The sequence below is a fragment of the Trichogramma pretiosum genome, unplaced genomic scaffold, assembly GCF_000599845.2.
Source record: "Trichogramma pretiosum strain Unisexual culture from Peru unplaced genomic scaffold, Tpre_2.0 scaffold106, whole genome shotgun sequence".
Taxonomy (NCBI): domain Eukaryota; kingdom Metazoa; phylum Arthropoda; class Insecta; order Hymenoptera; family Trichogrammatidae; genus Trichogramma; species Trichogramma pretiosum.
This window is the reverse complement of record NW_019641619.1, coordinates 269,282-293,342: the sequence shown is the minus strand read 5'-3', so window position 1 is coordinate 293,342 and position 24,061 is coordinate 269,282. Positions and strand designations below refer to the sequence as shown.

The 24,061-nt window shown below is 41.2% G+C and overlaps 2 protein-coding genes across 2 annotated transcripts in view; one reads left to right on the top strand and one right to left on the bottom strand.

The window, feature by feature from the left end:
- Positions 1-1,118: 1,118 nt before the first annotated feature.
- LOC106657045 (cathepsin L-like) lies at positions 1,119-3,986 on the top strand. The gene is made up of 5 exons (XM_014378292.2): positions 1,119-1,343; positions 2,264-2,376; positions 2,565-2,921; positions 3,002-3,359; positions 3,447-3,986. The coding sequence occupies exons 2-5, from the start codon at positions 2,278-2,280 to the stop codon at positions 3,653-3,655; spliced, it is 1,023 nt and encodes a 340-aa protein (XP_014233778.1). The 5' UTR covers positions 1,119-1,343; positions 2,264-2,277; the 3' UTR covers positions 3,656-3,986.
- Positions 3,987-4,081: 95 nt separating this feature from the next.
- LOC106657043 (calpain-C) overlaps positions 4,082-24,061 on the bottom strand; it is a 70,051-nt gene continuing 50,071 nt past the window's right edge. Inside the window, exons 4-10 of the mRNA XM_014378289.2 lie at positions 23,771-24,059; positions 5,346-6,451; positions 5,209-5,267; positions 4,989-5,136; positions 4,789-4,905; positions 4,642-4,700; positions 4,082-4,562 (exon numbers count right to left, since the gene is read on the bottom strand). Of these exons, the coding sequence (XP_014233775.1) occupies positions 4,536-4,562; positions 4,642-4,700; positions 4,789-4,905; positions 4,989-5,136; positions 5,209-5,267; positions 5,346-6,451; positions 23,771-24,059 (1,805 nt within the window). The 3' untranslated portion in view covers positions 4,082-4,535. The remainder of the gene's footprint in view (positions 4,563-4,641; positions 4,701-4,788; positions 4,906-4,988; positions 5,137-5,208; positions 5,268-5,345; positions 6,452-23,770; positions 24,060-24,061) is intronic.

The following is a 24,061-nucleotide window of genomic DNA, read 5'->3' as shown; positions in this document are numbered from 1 at the left end:
AAAAAATCAAAGCAGACGTTGCGTAAGATTGGGACGCGCGAAATTTCGTACACAAACACAGGAGAGAGAAGCGTACACATCGGCGGGATGATGCAATAAAAATAAAAACACGAGTATATAGAGTCGAGATTATACGTTTTTTTTTTATGCGAGAGCATCATCGAGTTTCCATTGTCCGTCCAAAAGATTTTCATTGTTGCTTGCATGTGCATTTTGATAAAGTACAAAACGATGAGTATCGGCGCACGAAATATCGAATAATTCGTGTGTGCGGTGATTCCAAGCTTCAGTCGAATTGTGCACGTGTGTGAAAATTTGCAAAAAAGATTTTTAACGAATGACGAATTATTTTATCGCCGAACATTAAACTATTATCGCATCATTATTATTTGTAATGCCGCGTGAAAGAATTAGTCAGAATATTTATGCTGAACTCGAGCGCGATGAGTGTCTGTGGATGAGTAGGTGTTTGCTGTGCGAAAATTTGACATACTGACGTTCTGCCTGTAATATCGATACAAAAGAGTTAATTCTCATTAACAATAATTGGATTTGATCGCAGCGAGACGATTCTTGTCTATTGTATCAAACGACAGCGTTTCGATCGCTCTGCAAAATTTTCTTGTATCAAACCACCCTATTTCTCGGTATAAATACGAACGATTTAATAATTTGTAAACAGAGGCAGAAGCAGATGGTCAATTAAAAAAGTTACCCGAACCCGCGATAAAATAAACTCTCGAGGAAGAGACAAAGAAATCCCAATTAATCGAGCCCTCGTGACCATTAAAAGGCCTCTTATATACATACACATTTGAAAACAACATCTGTCAGTTGGCGCTGCTACTCGAGACCATAATAAAAAAAAAGTAATAATATCTGGGACTTTCCCATCTCGTCAGGATTCTTTCCAAAACAGACCAAAACATCGTGTATATCGCTCTTTATTCTTCAGTTCAATCGTCTCTATTGTATGTGCTCGTGTGTGTGTGTGTTTACGGGAATTGGCAACACTGCACCACAGTAGTCCGTTTCCATTCCATCGTCATATGCGTGTTGCCTGCATGAAATATAGATATACCTATATCGTGTATATAGGCTGCGCAGCTGCGGGAGTACACAGTCGCACACAGGCACTGGCTATACTGCTGGAGGGAGAACGTAAACACATAAAGGCAGCCTCGCCAGTCGTTGTTTTGCCAGTCGCGTGTGTCGAGTCGTCGGGTTAAGTCCGTTACGCACGAGCTCGACCTGCAGCAGGATTCCATTTCACTGTTTACAAAACCCAAAACTTTGTTGGCGTAGCCGTTCAATTTTTTCTTCTCTACATTTTGTTCATCGAGGTAAGTGATTGTTGGCTATTTTGTCTAAAAAAATGTATAAACCATTCGCGAGCAAGTGCGCGTGAAAATTTTTCGTAGATGCAACGTAATGGTAATTGCGCCGTCGTCGTCGTCGTAGCGTTGAAAAGCGATTTTATAAAAGTCGTGCGTCGTGTCGCGCGATGGAAGCCTCTGCATTATAATCTCGGGCTTATCGATTATCGTCCTTGACAACTGTCATCGCCGTTCTAAAGCTCGTCGAGAATTCATCGCAAAATTCTGATGCAATCCTAACGGAGATTATCATTTGTAATAACTCACGCGTCGAAGATTTGTTTACGTTTTTGTCGTTGGACTATTCCGACTTTTTTTTACTGTTATATCGTATTGCCTTGGACACTAGTAACCGCAGAGAATATAAGACAAAGAAAAACGCGATTATCACGATGAGAGACAGAGACGTGTACACTTCCTTTTTACACAGCTCAGCAGGAGAGTTGGATCATCGCGCCGTGGCTTATAATGTACAGTTTCTTTGTGCTCTCCTTATACTTGTATTTCCCCCATCGCCTCATCTATGTACACACAAGAGTGCGTAATTATCATGAGCTCGCGAGATAGAGATATAATGTGGAGCAAGCGATTTTTCAATGTTATCTCGCGCAGTAATAATATGCACGTGCAGCACTTGATCTATAGATTTTTTTTTTGCTGCGATGTTTGTTTTCTATGCATGTCTCTATCTGTATGGGCGTGAATTGCAAAATCTTTGGTAACTGCGTCGTTTGAAATTTCATTCAGACGATTATGTACGCGAATCTATATACTTTATTTTGCTGATCATAGCTGAGTCGAAACGTTGAAATGAATCATTTTATGAGACAATTATTGTTAGGAGATGATTTCAATTTTTTTAATTCAAATTTGATTTTCTTTTGCAGATAACCAGTAGAAAATGAAGTCAATATTCGTGCTGCTTTTGGTAGCGCTTGCTGCTGTTGCACAAGCCGTCTCATTTGTAGATCTTGTCCAAGAGGAATGGAGAGTTTTCAAGGTAAGAAAAACTGTTTTGCATGCAGATATGCATAGCTTGTATAACATTCACTTGGTATTTGTTGACCACTATTGTATGCTTACATTTTTTTAAGTATGAGCCATATTCATCTTACTAATTTGTCATTATTTTTTCAGGCTGAACATAACAAGGAGTATAAACATACTAATATGCCTTTATTGTTACAGGCCGAGCATAGAAAGGGCTACGGTTCAGATATTGAAGAAAAATTCAGAATGAAAATATTCATGGAGAACAAACATAAAATTGCCAAACATAATGCCAAATATGAGCAAGGCTTAGTTTCCTACAAACTGAAACTTAACAAATACTCTGATATGCTTCATCATGAGTTTGTTAACACTTTGAATGGCTTCAACAAGACCAAGCCGGGAATGCTCCGAAGCTATCAAAAGCCAGTTGGAGCTAAGTTTGTCACTCCTGCTCACGTTGAGCTGCCCAAGCATGTTGACTGGAGAAAAGAAGGAGCAGTTACTGAAGTTAAAGATCAAGGACACTGTGGTTCTTGCTGGTCTTTCTCAGCGGTTTGTACATTTATTTTTATGCTATAGTTTAATTCATTTTGAAAATTGTTGTCATTGAAAGTGTATTTAATTATTTACAGACTGGCGCTCTTGAAGCTCAACATTACAGACAAACTGGTAAACTTGTTTCACTTAGTGAACAAAATTTGATTGATTGTTCTGGCAAATACGGAAACAATGGTTGCAACGGTGGTCTTATGGACAATGCCTTCAAATACATCAGAGACAACAAAGGTATTGATACTGAACAAAGTTATCAGTACGAAGCCATGGATGATGAGTGCCGCTACTCTCCTCGCAACTCTGGTGCTGAGGATGTTGGCTTTGTTGACATTCCTGAGGGAGATGAGCATAAACTGATGGCTGCTCTTGCCACTATTGGACCTGTCTCTGTTGCCATTGATGCTTCGCATGAAACATTCCAACTGTACTCTGAAGGTTTGTTTTTTCATTAAATATTCAGAACAGATAAATTACTCAAATTTGAAAAACTATTCTTATAACAAAAATTACAAACACTTTTAGGTGTATACTACGAGCCAGAGTGTTCATCGACTGAACTAGATCATGGTGTACTTGTTGTTGGTTATGGTACTGATCACAATGGTACCGACTACTGGCTGGTCAAGAACAGTTGGGGCACTACTTGGGGAGACAAAGGTTACATCAAGATGGCACGTAACAAGGATAATCACTGCGGTATCGCTTCTTCTGCCAGTTATCCTCTTGTTTAGAGAATAACCCAATACTCCCAAAAATTCGAAGAGATTTAAAACTTGAAGCCATTATGTATATACATTATAACGGGCTCTATGTTTATTTATTTCTCATGACAGATAGTATATAAGTTATTACTTTATCAGTAGTGATTAAGCATTTAAATGTGATGACTCTTTTTTTATATTTACATATAATGAACTTATGTTTGATGTAGAATGCATTGTATGAATGTAAAACATTATTACTTGTGTTGCCTTAATATTATCAAATTGACAAATTGATAATTTCTTAATTATTAAACTTTTCATTTCACGTGAATTATGTGTGAATAAACGTGTTGAATTTCTAAAAAAATTGTTTATCTAATTAAAAATGCTTTTCCTTTTATTTTGGATACAATTTGGGATTTAGTGGGCTCTCGTATAGAAACGTTTCCTCTGAGTTTTATAAAATAATGAATTGAAGATGATTTTTAATAAAAACGTACTTATTTTATTATCTATATTAATATTTATAATATCATATAATTGTACGCGATACAATACTCGAGATTTTATACATAAAAATTACGCAACATTAACGTTTAAATAAAGATAATAATTTTTGTTAATTATAAAGAGAGCAAGGCGGGAAGGACGTACATCGTATAGTAAAATTGACGCTGAGACGATTATATATTACAAAAATGGGTAAAACTAAATAAGCAATTAGTATGGCTAACGTTTTCTCAGCTGATTTTTTCTTTTTTTTTCTATAAAATGTTATATCGTGTTATTTATACTTTAAGAAGATTTAGTGTAATTTACGCTACTTTTATTTACAAGGCGATTATTCTTTTCTTTTTTGTCTATAAAATAAAAATTACAACAGTTTTTTTTATAATTAAATAACAAATTAACACATCATCGATGCTCGTAGCCACTGCAAAGAAGAGAAACATTGAATCAGACGAATTTTTCCATATGAGTAAATAAAGTTAACGGTGTATAATTGAATTTACCTCGGTCAGGCTCAATTTTATGGTTCCGTTCAGTAGAGGATCTTTACTTTCGAATATCGCTGAAAAAGGCAATGAAAAAAATGCTCAAGCACAACCATTCAAATGAATTGAGTGGAAATTTTTGAAAAATTGATGACTTATACAAACCGAAGGCATCGTTGAGATGTAGAATCGCAGCGACGAAGTCGCCGAATCTCAGCGTGCCGTCCTTCCTCATATATCGGAGAATCACAATGGAGAGTACGTCGGTGCTCAATTGGAAACCTTGATAAAAATATGAGAAAATTGAGATATCAGATTCATATTCGTACCTCGGAGAAAATCAAGAGTAAAGAGCAGATACTTACCGACTTCGTGGAGGGCGTCGCGCAATCTTTCGGCCTTCAGTATGCCGGTCTTTTCTTTCGTGTGATTCTTGAAGGCCCCCTGCCAATACCTCAGGCTGCACATGAGATCCTTGAAGTCGCTGAACTTCAGCCTACCGTTTCCGGTGCTCTGCGAATAAAGAAAGCCAACGTTAATAATTGTGAAAATAGAATAAAAAAAAAATGGCAAGCATATACTTACGTCCATCGTGAGCACGACCTGCCTGCACACGTCCATACAGGCGCAGCTCTTGATGTAATCTGAAGAAAGATGAAAATTGAAATCGTCACGTTAATTAAAAAAAGCGCAATTTATTGCACCTATATATGCACACTCACCATTGGGCAGACAAGCCTCCAAGAGCTCCTGCAGCTCGAACGCGTTGACGGTCCTGTGCTCGTCCGCGAGCTGCAGAAACACCGCCTCGTACTGGGAGAAACCCTTGCCCTCGAGCGGCGGCGCCTTGACTATGGCCGACTTCAGCAGCACCGGCGGCGTGTCCAGCAGTTTGAGCTTCAGCGGTTTGCTGCTGTACACCCTCAGGGTGAAGTTGGTCTCTTGGGCCGGCTCGAAGGTCGTGGGCACGATGAGATAGCCGCCCTGCTGCAGCTGACACCTGTGACTCACCTGGCGACTGTTGGTGTACTGCGAATTGATGAGGGACTTGTTCTGCTTGAAGAAGGCGCCCTCGATCGACTCGCTGCTGTTCTTCGGCATCGAGTAGGCCGTGAACCCGATGACCTTGGGCTCGAGGATCGAGTGCTGGTGGAGGGAGACGACGATCTCCTCGCAGAGATCGGCCAGGGCCAGATGCAGCTGCGGATTGATGTGGAACGTCTCCTGATTGTTGCGACAGCCGCCCGCCGTGACTCCTCTGCGCCAACTGCCGTGGAACAGCTTCATCTGCCAGGTGCGCTTGCCGTGGAGCGAAGGCTCGTCGCGGGCCGTCTCCGCGTCCAGATGCACCACCTCCAGATGCGTGAACGTCTTGACGAAGTCCGAGTACGAGATCCAGAATTCGCCGTCGCACATGGCCCGGACGCCGAGTCGATCGCACTCGGCGACGGGCACCTCGTCCCACTCGAGCGAGCCCCTGGCCCAGGCGCCGACGTACTCGCCGCCCGCCGTGCCCAGCGGATCGCGCAATTTCACCAGCTGCACGGGCTCGCCCTGGAACGTCTCGACGCGCTCGATCGCGTACAGGCGATAATTGATGCCCATCTGGATGCCGTTGGCCAGCTTCTCCGTGGGCCTGAGCAGCTGGGTGACGTTGTTGTTGACGGTGCAGGTGACGAGGGAGGTCATGTCGAGGAGCTTGGCGAGCGCGCGACCGCAGCCCGTGGGATCCTGGCGGATGGCGATCACCTCGGTGATGCCGCCCGTGAGGTCGGACAGGCCGTCGAGCAGAGTGCCGTACTTGAGCGCCTCGTACGAGCCGTGCAGTCTGCAACGAGAATAGAAAAAGAGATTAAAATTAGAATTTCGTTTCTCGACACACATTTATGCCATTTTTTCTCGTCCGAATCAAACTTAGAGATCGGTAAAGTTAAGCCGTGTACAGTGTCCGTATTATATATATACCGGTCACGCTATCGGCGACCGGGCATCGCTTTTCTCACGCACGCGCGGGAAAACTTTCCTTTTACTATATATACACCAGCAGGAGCAGCTCTCGCTCGTCGTCGCCTGGAGAATATATTATATGTAAGACTTTCGGTGAACCCACGACCCCGCCTAAGTATATAAGAGAGACTTAATGAATCGGCAGACTTTTTTCTTTACGTAGAAATATATATACGCCGATGAAGATCGGCGAGCTTAATGAGTTTTCCAGGCTTCGTACGAAAGCATTACAGTATATGTGTGTGTGTTTGCAGGACGTGAATTGCCGGCGCATATATATTTAGGCCCCCGATTCGTGATGCTATTAAGCCGTTACACGAGATGATAATCTCTTTCGCGCGCGCGTGGATGTACGTACACGATACATTATCTTTAACCACGGCGATGGGACGAAAATTCGAAGGAAAGTAGCATCGGCAAAGTCGTTTACAACAATGCGGATCGATCGATCGATTGCGTCTACGCGCGCGCCACTACTGTTTTTCTTTTTTGCTTTTACAAGGTCGCTTTTTTTCAAGGCGAAGGTATTTTCAGATACTTGAAATCGTGTTTTTAAAAATCTGAAATTACACGAGTGCCGTTAGATACGCGAGACGGAGATGTATCTACAGGCACAGGCTAATTTCCAATGAAATCTCTGCGAGCTAGGGTACATATGCGTTCGTTTGAAATCGAGAGAATCGATCGGTGGCACCATTAATTAGTCATGTTCTTGCGGAGGGTATTCTTCGGGGATTGGGAACTGGGCGAGTAACCAATTTATTGAGTTTTACCCGTCTCGACGAGCTCGAGTCGGAAAAAATTCGGATGAAAACGAAATCTTGTCATTATTTAAGTTTACTTATAGAATTTTGATAAAAGGGTTTTTTTCTAGTCATGAAAAAAAAATAGATACTAGTTAATTGAAATACTTTATTCTTCTTAGAAAAATTGAGATATTTATATGATACATTTTATAAAATTATGCAGTGCGTATACATACCGGTGTGAATGTGGAAGTCTTTATTGCATCCACACCCATTCGAAACAAATCTCATATTCGTATGATATAGATATGTGTCGCATTTATTTTAGTTTCAATCGTACTTTGGTTTTTGAATGATTCGCGACAAATTTTACAGTCGTAGGATATACAAAGTGGTTGGAGTCGCGTGATTTTTTACGATTTGTTTCTAACCGAATAATTTGTGAAAAATCTTAAACTTCTAGCATTAAATTCAATTATGTATTGTTTTTCTTTGCTCATTAATAAAACTCTTATCTGAAAATGATTTGTGACGAATTTTAAATTAGAAAGGTTTGCTAAGATTATGTACTGCATTTATGTGATTATGAAGGTAATTCTTACTTTGAAATGGTCTGCGACAAATGTCACATTCAAATTGGTTTGCTTTGATTATGTACTTTCAAAAAATGGTTTTTGAGTGCATGCTTGTATCCAAATGATTTAAGACAAATATCACATTCAAAGGGTCTACTCCGATCACGTACTGTATTCATATGAGATTTTAGAGTACATTTGTATCCAAATGATTTTAGGCGAATCTCACATTCAAAAGGTTTGCTACGATTATGTGCTGCATCAATGTGATAATTTAAGCGATGTTGGTATCCAAATGATTTATCACAAATTTTACATTCAAAGGGTTTGCTACGTTGATGTACTGAACTTATGTGGGTTTTAAGGTAACTTTTGTATCCAAATGATTTGTGACAAATATCACACTAGAAGGGTTTGCTACGAATATGTACTGCAGTTATATGAGTTTTGAGGTGTTGTTTTTGTCCAAATGATTTGTGGCAAATCTCACATTCAAAGGGTTTGCTCCGATTATGTACTGCACTTATATGTTTTTTAAGGTTACTTTTTAGTCCAAATGATTTGTGGCAAATCTCGCATTCGAAAGGCTTTCTGCGATCATGTACTGCATTTAAGTGAGATTTAAGGCAATCCTTGCGGCCAAATGACTTATGACAAATATCACATTCGAAGGGTTTGACACGATTATGTACTAAATTTATGTGAGAATTCCGGTGATGTTTTAGTCCAAATGATTTGTGGCAAATCTCACATTCAAAGGGTTTGATACGATCATGTACTATATTCAAGTGGTTATTTAGATTACTCTTGTATCCAAATGATTTATAACAAATCTCACATTCGAAGGGTTTGACACGAGCATGAACTGTACTTATGTGAGCATTAAGATGACTTTTTTTTCCAAATGACTTGCTACAAATGTTACATTCGATAAGTTTCCTATACTCGTGAACTGATTGTGTGTGTTTATTGAGGTGAGCCTTGAATCCAAATGATTTGTGACAGATATCGCATTCAAAGGAATGGTTACTATTATGAAGTTTTTTCTTGTGAGTTTCGCGAGCAGATTTTTGTTTAAATGATTTTTGACAGATTTCACATTTATAGGGGTTTTTTAGACCATGTGCTACATCCATATGATCTTCAAGTTTATTCCAGCATTCAAATATTTCGTGGAAAACGTCACATTTATGTGGTTTATTGTTTATTGGCGTTGATCTTTCTTCTCCTCTACTGGTTTCTTGACATTCATTACGCTCGGGAAATAAGTTGCTTTGTGGTTTTTTTTCTAATGCTCGCACCTCCTCGGATTCGGCATATTTCAATCGGTTATTAACTAGAAGGTGATTTTCATTATCAGGATCTAATTGTTTTCCAATCGTAATTATTTCATCTTTATCGTTTAAGTGATCGGACTGAACTTGACTCTCTACTTTCGCAATCAATGGACAACTTTGATTCTCAGTTTTGCACATGGTGGTCGACAGAGGCGTCAGTTCAGCTTTGGCATATTTGAACTCGATATCTATGAATATATTTTCATCGATGTCATTGGTCTCATATTCGTTTTCCATTTTTACGATAGCTCGAAGATTTTGATTCTCGGATTTGCAGATGCTTGTCGACGGATGTGGCAGTTCAAGTTTAACATCTATGCACTCAAATTCAATGGATACATTTTCATTGATCTTTTGCTGTAATGCCATAACCTCGTTCACGTTTTTTGCCTAGAATCAAATCCGGGTAATAGTTTTTGTTCGAGGAAAGTTAGAAAATATTTCAAAATCATTGAACTCACTGATTCTTCATAAAACGCGAATGTTTCAAAGTTTTTGATGTCGCTGGAGTTCAACGAAACGAAATTATCATAGTCATCTGCAACCGGTCGAGTATCGGATGGCTCTACCTTCACCCTGTAAGTAACGATCAAGTTTAAAAAAAGATCACGAACGCTAAAAAAAATGTTATACCTAGCTGTGTCCTTTTTGCTTTCCATCGCTCGCTCAATTATTGATATTCACTGTGGGAATTTTCATGAAATACACCGAAAAAATATTCGAGGTTAAAGCGCTACGAGTAGCCAATACTGTTGCTCTCGATTTTTGGTATAGAAAAATGTACTTTCACGGATACTATTTGTAAACACTTTAACTGAGGAATCGACCATAAGCGAGTCATTGATTCGTTGCTCCCGCGATTGTAATAAGTTAATTGGCGCTCCCTCTACCGTCGATCAGCCCTACGCAGTTATCTACTGAGATATGTCCTATATCGTTAAAACTAAGCAAATTCTGCTTACAAACCGATACAGCAGGATCACACGCGTTACATCAAAAATAAAATTCAATTGGTCTTTGAAACTGTATACGGTAGTAAAATAATAATTCAAAGAAATATATGAGTACTATCATGAATACATTGAAGTATATATACTATTATTTTTGCGATGCATAAATTAAATTTGTGATGTCAATGTTTGACCGAGGAAAAAACTTCCATTTATTAAATTTTTTTGAAGCTGCTCGTAAATAGACCATGTCTAAACGTATTAAGTAATATTTTGCGAATCGTAAAAAATATAATTGAAACACAATTTAACCCCGAGAAGTGTAAAAATATTTTTCTTTGTCAATCATGTTTGACAAAATACTTGATACTTTTAAACTATGTTCACATCGCAATATTTATAATTTATAATTTATAAAATTTAAAACTCGAGATTTTTCAAATACGATTCGATGGCACACCTGCACTTGACGTAATTTACGTGTTGCGCTGGTAACCGATTTTTCAAGTTTTGCTCGATTCGAGCTCGAATAAATTATTCGAGTCGCTCGTTGTTCACGAACCTCATTCGCGGACTCAACGTCGTCGACAAATGGCGATTTCGGCCTAATCTCCTTTCTGTATGCATCCTTTACTCGTTATAATAACGATGATGGATCGGCAAGCAGCAACACAGGCCACCTTCCAAAGTATGTCGTTTCCTCGCAGTTGGACAGCAGCAGCAGCGACGCAACACACAGACACACAACCGGAACACAATTCATATCGTGCGTATGGTCTCGACGTAGAAAAAAATAAATAAATAAAAAGACAAAACTGTGACTCGTCGCTCGTTTATGCCATAAGCACACATACTTATGGCTGGCTCATCAAGCACTCGCAGTGAAAAAAAAATTGCCGAGCATTTGTTAAACCCGGAGAAACTCTTTTCTGAAATATATTGGCATAAGCGAGAGTTAATGACGCTCGCGCATACTTGTGCATATGTAATTAATCGCAGCCTCGCAGCTCTTATTGTCTCTATTTCTCTGTCTGGCGCGAACGCGCGGGTCAGTAGGTGAGCGCGAAAAAATCGGCGCGCGGCGCAGTTTGTAACTAACTATAGCACAATATCCTATTATTTATCGTCCTTTATGAAGTGTCATTTCTGCATTATTAGCCATAGGCGAGCAGTAATAATAATCCGTCGTCCATTTTTCCGTCTCTCTCGAGATAGATCGGTTCTCTTTAAAAGACGCGAACTTTTCCGCTGCGTTTTGCGAGATCCTCGGCTGCGACTGTATGTATATAGAAAGTATGCGCCGCGCAAACGAGTGCGGAGTGTCCTGCATGCTGCTGTATACTATACAGGTTAAGAATGAAAAACAGAGAAAACGATCTGAATTACCTTTCGACCGCACGAGCTCTATAGAGTGAGAGAGAGAGAGAGAGAGAGAGAGAGAGAGAGAAAAGGAAAAAGCGAGTGTACGGCCGAGGAAAAACCAGTTGTCGGTCGTGTGCCGCTGCTGCGTTGAAAAATCGTCGTCATCGCGGATCTCTCTACGACCTTATAGCGTTTATGTATTTTAAGTAGCAAAATTACATATTTTCGGCCTCTTTATTTCCTTCCTCTTTCTCTTTGCGAGGGAAAATTAGCCATGCGTTGGATATGCGCTACCGACCGTCGAATTGCATTCTTAGCGTCCGATATACGTGTGGCGCATCGTGGATGCGTTCGCGAGTACTAAAGCGCCGATATACTTATACGTGATGGCACGAACGAGGACGAGGAAAACTGATTGATACGTCGTTGTATTCGCACGAGCTACCGATTGAAAAAAAAACGCCGACCCGATAGGTAGACACGATTTTATAATGATTCGATAATCTTTGATTCGATAAAATTTTGACGAAGTATTTATTAAGACCGAATGAAGAACGAAAACCGCTGCTACTAATACATTGACAAAGAGTCTCTTCCAATAAGTTTTTAATCATAGCCATCTTTTGACTTAAAAACGAATGACTTAAGCCAAAAAATGCTTGGAACAAACGAGTTTTAAAATTGTAATAAAACACTTAAAAAATGTGTAATTTTTCAGAAAAAGTTTTTCAGAACTTTTTTTATGGGATGCTCTGCTTCGAACAAACGATTTTTGTGTAAAAATATGGACTTTCAACTGTAGAATTTAAGACAATCGTCAAAAAAATTTGAAAGGAAAAATCAAATGAATGAAGTGTTCATTGCAATTTTTTGTGGCTTTAATAAAGCACGAATACATGGATACATCGCAGCACGAAACTGCCCATGTTCAGTCGACGATAGAAGCGAAAATGTTCCCTTTCAAGTATCGTTAAGGAACTACCACAGTCGCTATCGACGATTTGCTGCCATAAGCAAGTGTTTACGAATAATATCCTCAAACGTTTATAGGAGAAAATAAGGTACAGTGTTGGCTACTTAAGGCATCCAAATTTGAATAATTTCACGCTAACTTATTGTAACGAAGCGATGGAAAGCAGAAAGGATTCAGTGAGGTATACAACTTTTTATGCACGCCAAAGATAGATGGTTTCTTTAGTGTTAAAGAGGAGGCTCGTGACAATTGGGAGGATGTAGTAGCCAACGAGACTATATCGATCTGGGGGTCTCGGTCAACACCAAAACTCCGAAGAATCATCGTCCAATGAATCATCGGTGAGTTCTATCTTTTGAAATTATGTTCGGATTTCCATCATAAAAAAAAACTGTAACACAACTTCAATGACTTGATTGCAATTTTCTTTAATTTAGACAGGATCCATTCACTTGAGGGAACGGGCTTAAGAGCTCCTTGGCCACCTAGCGGCAAAACGGTAAGTTGAAAGTCGGAGGTAAGTTCGAGATTGTAAAAAAAAAAATGATAACTTACCAAAGTACTTCTTTAAACTTTAAAAATAATTAGAAACCCTAAAATTATTGATTGTTAATTTATAAATAAATTTACAATGTCCATATTACACATGCTGTAAACTTTTCACACTCGATATATATAATTATTTTTCACGAGTAAGAATTAAACTATAACGTTTCGAGCCCTCCTCACCAAATGAAACAAAAATCGTCAACGAATCTTGCGATCGACAAATTTTCGCCTTGTCGTACATACATCGCGACGCAACGTCGAGGCGCGACACGCTCGCGTGCATTATTCCCGCATACGCACAACGACGAGCTTTTATCTGATTTATCGATAATATATATAGCAGCAAGTATATAGAGGCGCGGCCCGCGATCGCGGCATATTGTGAAGCGGCAGTTGCATACGTGTACGTGTATGCTCGCGCTCGTCATTCTCACGCGCCACCGACGTTTCGTGTACACACAGTACTACTACTACTGTACGGACGTCGTGAGTATTTTCCCAAGGAAGAAGAAGAAGAAGAAGAACAGCGCATGCATAGGATACGTACGCATACGTAGACCGACGCAGGAGTTATATCTTCGGTAGTGTGCATACTTTGCTCTGCTGCCGCCGTCCTGAGGTACGCGTATACGTCGCATTATCTATATATACGCACACGCATATGTATACGCGAGCTACGGAGACGGGGAAATAATACTTTGTGCGTTGTCGAGACTTGCTGAAGCACGAGACGAACGCTATCTACTATATGTATATGCTATGCATGCGTGTTTGAGAGAGCGAGACAGGATACAAGTGTAGCGATCCGGTGAAGGGATATGTTCACCCCTTGCGAGAGAGGCTTGATCGGATGATGGATGGGACTAAGAGGAAGAAAAATAAATAATAGAAATATAGTTAGTGAACGGCAATTTTTTGACGATCTCGACATTGGCGTAGAGCGGTAAAAAGATCAATTACGATTGATCTATCAAATCCATAAGTTTAGTGTCTTGCTAGTCGTTATTCGAGGGATAAGATAATTTATGAGATTTGAATTGTCTGTCTCAATCAACAACGACAGCGAAAGTAATAAAAACACTTCTTCTTTTTTTCTCTTGCTTATTAAATCCCAAACAATGAAAAAAAATTGGTCTCCCGCCCGAGAAAGCTCGCGTATTATACGTATATAAGATAAATCTAGATTTCCAATCGGTTGAGTTTCCACGCGCACAGCAGCAACAACGGCAACGCAATTTGGAGCCCGAAAAATTATCGTCGCGTCAACCGATGTCAGAGTTGCGCTTCAGTGAGTGCTGCAGCTCGCCTATAGAGTATTGTTACGTGTATTTTAACGCGGGGGCGCCCTGCAGTTATGGCACAGTGTGTAATTGGGTGTGTATGTGTGTGAGACGCGGAAGTAGCTTCCTTCCTCTCTCGAGCGATTGTTTTCGGATGCTCTCTCTCTCTCACTCTCGTACTTAACCCTCCCACCTGACGGTCTCTTTTTTTTGTTCGACTTCTTTTGTTCCAACAAAATGTTTCGTTTCTTTCCTTCGCCTCGTCTAGTACAGCGAGAGGTTTTCTAATTGACGTCGATGTATTTCGCGCGGGTACACACTCGCACACGACACACCCCGCGTAGAAAAAAAAATGAAGGAAAAGTGTAGGAAAAAAAAGTGTAGGAAAAGTGTAGGAATAGATTCGGAGATACACTTTTGCTACACTTTTTTCTCGCATTGATAATCGTAAAATTCTACGATTACTTCGAGGATGTCGACTCGTTCATGCTCGATTGGTGCACCGCGCCATGGTAGTCGAGAGCCAGGACGTAATATTGCCCTACAGGACGACTTTCTCGAGGAAGTCGACGGGGTTTTACTCGTTCAGAGCACCACGTCGCGCTAGACGGGTACCAGGTGGAAATATTGTACTTTTGGACGATTTTCTCGAGGAAGTCGACCGGGTTTTACCCTTTCACAGCACCACGTCACCCTAGTCACGAACCAGGTGGAAATCTTGTACTTTTAGACGACTTCCTCGAGGAAGTCTACCGCGTTTTACCCGTTCAGAGCACCACGTCGCGCTAGACGGGTACTAGGTGGAAATATTGTACTTTTGGACGATTTTCTCGAGAAAGTCGACCGGGTTTTACCCGTTCAGAGCACCACATCACGTTAGACGGGTACCAGGTAGAAATCTTGTACTTTTGGACGATTTTCTCGAGGAAGTCGATAGGGTGTTACCCGGTCAGAGCCTCACTTCACGCTAGACATGTACCAGGTGGAAATATTGCCCTAGAGGACGATTTCCTCGAGGAAGTCGACCGGGTTTTACCCGTTCAGAGCACCACATCACGTTAGACGGGTACCAGGTAGAAATCTTGTACTTTTGGACGACTTCCTCGAGGAAGTCGACCGAGTTTTACTCGTTCAGAGCACCACATCACGTTAGACGTTTACCAGGTGGAAATCATGTATTTTTGCACGACTTCCTCGGGGAAGTCGACCGCGTTTTACCCGTTCAGAGCACCACGTCACGCTAGACGGGTACCAGGTGGGGATCTTGTACTTTTTGACGATTTTCTTAAGGAAGTCAGTCGAGTTTAACCTGGTCAGAGCACCACGTCGCGCTAGTCACGAACCATGTGGAAATATTGTAATTTTGGACGACTTCCTCGTGGAAGTCGACCGCGTTTTACCTGTTCAGAACACCATGTCACGCTAGTCACGAACCAGGTGGAAATATTGTAATTTTGGACGACTTCCTCGGGGAAGTCGACCGCGTTTTACCTGTTCAGAGCACCATGTCACGCTAGTCACGAGCCAGGTGGAATTTCATGTACTTTTGGACGACTTTATTCAAATTTTCAAAAAAAAAATCTCCAGTGAGATCGACGTACTTAAAACAATACATGTATATTTTTCTTACATTACTTGTGAAATGAATTTTTCATAAATCTGTCATTACTTTCAGCAAAATTTTATTTTTTATCGTACATGATTTTGGTTAAAACTTCCATTTCTATTAAATTGATCGGCTCAGCTCTATAAGATGAATCTAATGTTTGTATAAAAAAACAAACTCATTGTAAATCTTTTACATTAATAAATATAGGTTTTGTTTATTCTATCTAATTTGTTTTGAAGGACATTTTCTAAAATGTTAATTCTCTTTATAACAGCGTGTTGATTTCCCTGACAAATACAATTTTTCATGCAATTACACAATGTGGTTTTCAAGTAATATTTATGAATATTTATAAATATTAATATGTTTGTTTTTTCATACAAACATTAGATTCATCATATATAGCTGAGCCGATCAATTTGATAGAAATGGAAGTTTTAACAAAAATCATGTACGATGAAAAAAAAAATTTTTGCTAAAAGTAATGACAGATTTATAAATAATTTATTTCACTAGAAATGTAAGAAAAATATAAATTTATTGTTTTAATTACGTCGATCTCGCTGGAGATTTTTATTTGAAAATTTGAGTAAAATCGACCATGAGTACAAGATTTTCACCTGGTACACATCGAGTTTGACGTGGTGCTCTGAACGGGTAAAACCCCGTCGACTTTCTCGAGAAAATCGTCCAAAAGTACAATATTTCCACCTAGTACCCGTCTAGCGCGACGTGGTGCTCTGAACGGGTAAAACGCGGTAGACTTCCTCGAGGAAGTCGTCTAAAAGTACAAGATTTCCACCTGGTTCGTGACTAGGGTGACGTGGTGCTGAGAAAGGGTAAAACCCGGTCGACTTCTTCGAGAAAATCGTCCAAAAGTACAATATTTCCACCTGGTACCCGTCTAGCACGACGTGGTGCTCTGAACGAGTAAAACCCCGTCGACTTCCTCGAGAAAGTCGTCCTCTAGGGCAATATTACGTCCTGGCTCTCGACTACCATGGCGTGGGGCACCAATCGAGCATGAACGATTCGACATCCTCGAAGTAATCGTAGAATTTTACGATTATCAATGCGAGAAAAAAGTGTAGCAAAAGTGTATCTCCGAATCTATTCCTACACTTTTCCTACACTTTTTTTTCCTACACTTTTCCTTCATTTTTTTTTCTACGCGGGACAATCGCCATATAGATCGGCAAGGTCTATAATACCGATCTCGCTGCTCCCGCGCGGGTCCAATAACCGTAACTAACGCGCAGCGAGCGAGTTTTAACCCGTCAATTACCGCGTCTGTCCCGGAAAATCAATTCGGATGCTAAAAACGGCGAGCTTTGTGCACTATAACGAAGCTCGTGGATCAATGCGCTCGGCGTTTAAAAGTGAAAATGGAAGTTGTTTTATATTTTTCTATCTCTCGCGCGGTGAACCCATGTTCCGCGAGAGACACACCTGCGCGCAAGCTGGGTGCTGCGCGAGCATTGATTTGTAGAGCGAGAAAAATGATGAAAATTAACGATCGCTGCCATAGCTGCTGCCGGGTGGATTAACGAGACGCGCCGCGTCTCCGTGTGTAAGGAGCAAAAAGCGGATGATTTTATGATCCGGTGATCTTACACACACACACACACACACACACACACACACACACACACACACACACACACACGTGTATAAATTGCCTAACTCTCAACTTGTATGATCGCTGTATATACACGTCGGAGTGATTTAAAGTACGTGTGTGCAGCTTCGCAAGGAGCGAGCGAGAGAGAGCTTGACTTAACGAAGGGGGGAAAGAAGGAGAATGAATGATCCGGAAAAAAAATTCAGTGATATGTATATTGCTGCCGATCTCGTATACCAAGGAAGAGTTATATATTTTAGAAAATAAATTACGTAGTACGCGGGCGGGTGTGATCGTAAAGGCTTTATAACGATTCTTTCGTATATTCATCAATAGATCGTTAAAAATTGAGAATACTGGCGCTCAGCTGATTAGACTGCGGCGCGCGGGAACATCGAGCTTGTGTGCTGGCTGCTTTTATAATTGCGACGCCCGTGTTTGTGTATGTGTGTGCTCGGGCGCTGTTTATCATTTATCACTATATATGCGCGAGAGAGCTCCGCGTGCAATGCGTAAAATTTCAGTATGGTACTGTACTACTCGAGGCGCTTTGATTAATGGAAGGCCGTTAAGACGCGGCGGCGTACGCGAGAAATAGATGGAAGGATGAGCTTCCGCATTAAGAGCCGCGCGCGCCGAGACAGAGAGAGAGTGAGTGAGATACCGCGAGCTGATCTTTTATTCTCTCTCTCTTATTGTGCGGGATAGATGTTATCGAGGAATTCATCAGACCTGCTCGCTATACGATTGTAGTTGGTATAGGTACATTTGGATAAAATACAAAAAAAAAAAAAGGGAGAGAGATTCGCGCACCACGAGCGCATTAGACGTAAACATGTACACACGCATAGTCGAGGGAGATAATTATCTCGCGCTCGAGTTTTTGCACTCTGTTTACGATTTTTCGTCCAACTGCGTACTGTGTATGTCGGCTGCGCTGGTCGGGGCTATCTTGAAAATGCGGAGAACGCCTCGAGTACCCGCGTGTCTAATTTGCAAAATAAATATAAAAGCTCTCGCTGGGAAAGCATGGAAGATGTAGAAATATGTATTATATTTATAGAACGCGATGTGTTGCGATCTGTTTGTGTATCATGAATTCAGGAATGAGATCGTATGCAGCAGCCCTCCAACTCGTACGTGTCGTCTATACCTTGGTCGAAATTCTCAACATGAATAGTGGTCTAATGGCCAAAAGACGACTGTATACTATTTTTTCAAATACGCAACCATTAATTTCTGTTTTAATCTTGTTAAAAATACTAGGAGCACTTTCAATGACCTGAAAATGATAAATATTTTATCGTCTTAAACCATTTTAATTACAATGATACAACTTCGAGCTTCCGCCGCTAGATGGCAACGTACTTTTTCCGTGTAAATCTGCAAGTGGCAAAGACAAAAAAATTCTATAAATCAGTTTTATAATACGGTTGGAGTCTCAACAGTATCTACAATCTGGGTTATACGGATCAAACAAAGCGAGGATAGACGAGTAATAGGCCAGCCAAGTCCTCTTCAAGAAACAGCTCTCAAGCTCGGAATCTCGGGGACTATTTATTGACCTTCTAGTCCAATTGAGGAAAAAAGTGGAGGGAAAATCACCGTCGGACTCTGAGTTGGCCGACGTAACATCGTTACAAGTCATATTTGAATGTTTCCAGTTCTAAAGGACCTTCTCTCGCCCAAGAAATTTTTCGGTTCGCCAAAACCTAATCGTAAAATGTTAAGAATTTTCCGCTAGGGTATCGTTAAATATTCTTTATAATCAATCTTACGCACTTGCGTCCAACATTATCGAATAAATCGGCATTCATACATTTATTATATCAGCAAGGGCGAATCGACGCTCGTCGAAGTACGAAATCTTCCTTGCTCAACATTACGACGATCGAAATAAAACCACAAAATGACCGCCAACCGAACCGCGAATTTTTTTTTCTCATTTCGTTCATCGTATATAATGTCGATTGGCAACCGATCGAGAGGGAGTTCAATGAACTCCTCCGCGAGCTGTCCTCCTCGATACATCGCATGTGCACACGATCTCGAGCATTGTTCGTCATGGCCTGTCGCAGTAAGGCGCAAGCATGCATGTATGGGGGATCGGATTTAAACGAGACTCGAGACCATAAGTGAAAGTCCTTCTCTTCTCGCAGCAGCCACGAGCAAAGTCGAGAAAAGTCTATAAGTATAGAAGGGGGGTTAAATCGAAGATTAAGGAAGCTTCTGAGGTCCATCAATTCTGCATTGGTTAATGTATATCATACGCTTGTGCGCCTTATCGCGTGTAAAGACACACATATTTATGCTAATTCTCGAGTACTACACGCACGCACATTTTCTCTCGCTCACTCGAGTTGTATGCTGTATTATTTAAAAAAAAAGAACCCCCTAAATATTAACGAGTTTTCGCTCGAAGAACTGCCGTATATGCCGAGAAAATGATAAGAATTATCATACATGCCCGCCGCGTGCCTATAGGCTAGCGCGTGGAAACTTCCTATACGTGCACAAAGCTGTATGTATGTATGCAGGCATTAGCTCGCCACCGCCGGTTCGCGTATATTAACTTTCATAACATTTAGGGAAAAGTGAAATTAAGTGTTTTTATACAGTAATATATCCCCCCGATTACGCGTACCCTATTAGCCGTACGCAGTACCGTATAGTGCAATTAATGTCGTGCTCGCGTGGCTTTCGGCCACGCAACGAAAGTCAATTTACACTTGTATGGGAAAAAAAATCCAACGTTTATTAATATTGGTTTCCGATATAGTAATGCGTGTGTGCAGGCTGCGATCTATACTAATTTCGCGCGATTTACTTGAAAAAAAGACTTGAAATTGCAGCTTAATAGAAAATTTATTATTACGAAATTGACGATCCTCGAGAGATTTTTAATGGCCGAACGCAGTACATTAAGTTCGAGTGCATTTAATAATCGGTGAATACGCATACATATAATGTGTATCACTCGCGCGCGCGGCCAAGTTGAATGAATATTCATTCGTTGTATAACCGTCGTGCCCGCCGCGTGTGCGGTAAATCTGTAACGAATGAATATTTTACGATCCGTTCGAATGGTTGCGCCGAGGAAAAAAAACCAGAGAAACAACAAGACTCGTGCACTTGTAGAGCTCTTATATACGCACAAACGTGTCTTTGACCCAGTTGCAGCACGCGGAGATTTAGCTTTTTGGTCTCGTTAAACCTGCGTCTCTCTCTCGATACAGTGCCCACATATAACACGCTAAAGTTTAAAAAAAAAATGCTTCTTTCTCCGTCCGAATCGGTGTTGTATACGTATCGACGAAATAGAAAGTTTTTGGCGCACGATCGAAAACATGCGGCTCTACGGCGGCTGTGTGCACCGTGTGCAGTGTTATACTATCGGTCAGCTGGGCTTATGAAGTGTGTGTGTGTGTGTGTGTGTGTGTGTGTGTGTGCAAACATAGAAATGCAAGATGCAGAAATCGATACACATTTAATATAATATAAATCGGGTGTATATATTCAACAGGTGTGCACAATAAATACAGCAATATGCACGGTAGCAGCAATTAATATATCGCGCGCGTATTTATTCATATTAATGAGTCGCCCCGGCTCTCGCGAGGTCTCGTTCGTGTTTCTGTATGTATATTTACTAGTCTCGACTATTAATATTAATCGCGATACGCGCGGGAAATGCATGTTAATTTTTGCGATCTTTTTCTTCTTCTTTTTATTTCGGATATACGAGCACGCGAGGTGTCACGCTCAAGCCGCATAAATGTGAGTGAAATGCGAAAGTGGATTGTAAATTGTTTTAGATTGAATATAATGTGTGCGCGCAAGCTCGAGATTAGATATATAGGCACGTGCGTATTTTTGAAAATCGTGCAGTTAGTAACAAAGTATTAAGCGCAGTACATCAAATTACGATTCTATCGATGTCTCGCGCGTCTTTTTTCAAGCTCGATTCCTTAAAACCGATTGATCAATAAAAAATCCATTAGCGCAGCCTCGGAGCACTACTCGCTCATTCAAGCCTCGTGGAAAGTTGTTCACTCGTATATTGGCAGGCGCATTACGATTAGGACTCTATACTGGCATGCCGTCGTCGAAGTGAAAATCGTTTCGTTTAAAATTTTCCAAGTGGACACGAACTCGCGTGCGCTGCCGTATTAGTATCGTAGCAGCAGCAGCAGCCGTAGCAGCAGCAGTGGCATCGGACCATCGGCGGTACGTACACGCGCGCCGCGAGTATTACAGATGAGCTTTCACCGAATGCCATGGCGCGAGAGGCCGGTCTCTTTTCTTTCATACAGGTACACGCACAGCTGTCTATATGTATATATAAAATAACGATTTATATGCCTCGTAAGCGAGCGAGACGCGCTCGGAATGACATTGGCAGCTACTGCACTCGATCGCGGTGTTTACGTATCGACGCGCGCGTATAGTTAAACTTGAAAAATGCCGTGCGCGATTATCGAACGAGCGAGCAGCTCGAGACGCAGAAAAAAGCCGCGTGGCAGTAAATATGTACTTTGTATAACTAAACGCCGGCGAGAGTTTCGGAATTTCAATGAGAATAGTTTCGAAGCTATTAGGCGGGGATCGACGCACACAATATCGGAGTCACGTACTTGGAATCCGGTAAGAAAAATTTGTTACGGAAAGCGACCGTTGAGATAAATCCTTAACGTTTCAATCGATTGCAGAAAAAAATGTTGTAGCACCAGAGACTGTATTAAGATACGATATTTTTTTCTCCTTTCTTTATGCAAAATATAGCAGGATTGACGTTCGAAGCGATAAATCATGCTCGTTCGCAAAAGCCGATCGTGCCCGAAATTAACACCTGTTAGTTATATCGACGCGATAAAGAATCGCTCGTATACAATAAATAAATCCGCGCGGGGCGATAATGATTTTGCATAAAACGATCGTAAATCGTGATTATAGTATACCCCCTTCGTCCTCTCTCGCGTGACTATTATTTTTCAAGCTCGGCCAAAACGAAGAAGGATAAGAAGACGAAGAAAAAGAAGAAGCCGGAGCATCTTTACGAGCTGCCTGCGAAAAACCAAGGGCACGTGTGTGCGTCGTAGCAGCGAAAAAAAAAGAAGCGTTTTGGCCTTCGAGGCGATTAGTCTGCAGAAAAAAAATATATTATAAGGATATATCGTTCGCAGCGGTGGACGCCGAAGTCGCGGATAAGAAAATCGAGTCCTGTACTGTACACCCCGCGATGTTATATCCTTTTCTATATAGCCGCGTGGCATTATAACCGATCGATATCGGCTAGGCATACACACAGCACACTTACACACACACACATGATCGAGTCGCACCCACGCGCCCCACAGGATGCAGCATCGGCAGCAGCTATGTATCTTGCAAGCAGGATCAACGACGACGAGGACGAGAAGGTGGATAAACTCTACGATCTATAAATACATTTTCTCGTTTCGCGATTATGCAATCTGCTCCTCGGTCGGTCGGTCGATCTCGCGGTGCATCTTACATATTACATACTATACGGCATATCGACTCGCTTCGAGATACGTATATTCCATTCGCGACTTGGATATATATCGCGCGCTCGGGCTTGTGGCTTTATAATGAAGCTATTTTGCGCACATAATTTCGAATTTTTCTCTCTCTTCATCTCTTCTCTACTTCGAGTGCACATTTATAATTTTAAAGTTTGTCCACAATAAGACGAGTTGCACTTGCGGAGAATATAATGTGTATATATATGTATGAGCGCACACATATTGAAGAAGAAGACGACGACGACACCTACGATTTTCCTTGATCGAGCGCGACGACGACGCACTTACATACGTGTGTAGGCCTACGCTTTTGTAATATTTATGACTCGAGATATTATTATATCATTATTTTTCATCGCTCATATATATGTGTATCTCGTGCCGCTGCACTGCAGCAGAGATCGCTCTCGAGCTTCTCTCTATTATATTCCGTTTCGAGCGCGTGAATCGTCGCGATGTTACATTGTCTCTTTTTCTATTTTCTCGTGGACGATTTCGTAAAAAAATTAATAAGGGGGAAAATTCATAGTGGCGCAACGATCACTACAATAATGCCACATTAAGAAATTATAAATTATACTTATGAACTTACTTGGCGTATGCCTTCTCGAGCAACGCCGGCCAGAACTGATCGCTGTGTCGACTCTGCAGGAAGGCCAGTCTGCCGTGTACCGAGGGCAGACGATCGTCGACGAGGACCTCGACCCAGGCGCCGCACCACCACAGCCGAAAACGAAACACCCCCGTGTAGTCGCTGCTGCAGTTCGAGCCGACGTCGATATCCGTCAAAGGACCGAAGCCCTGATCCGCTGGAACGACTCGGTAAAACAGGCCCTTGTTGAGATGGAGCAAGCCCATGCAGGCTACCAGCCATTTGTCGCCT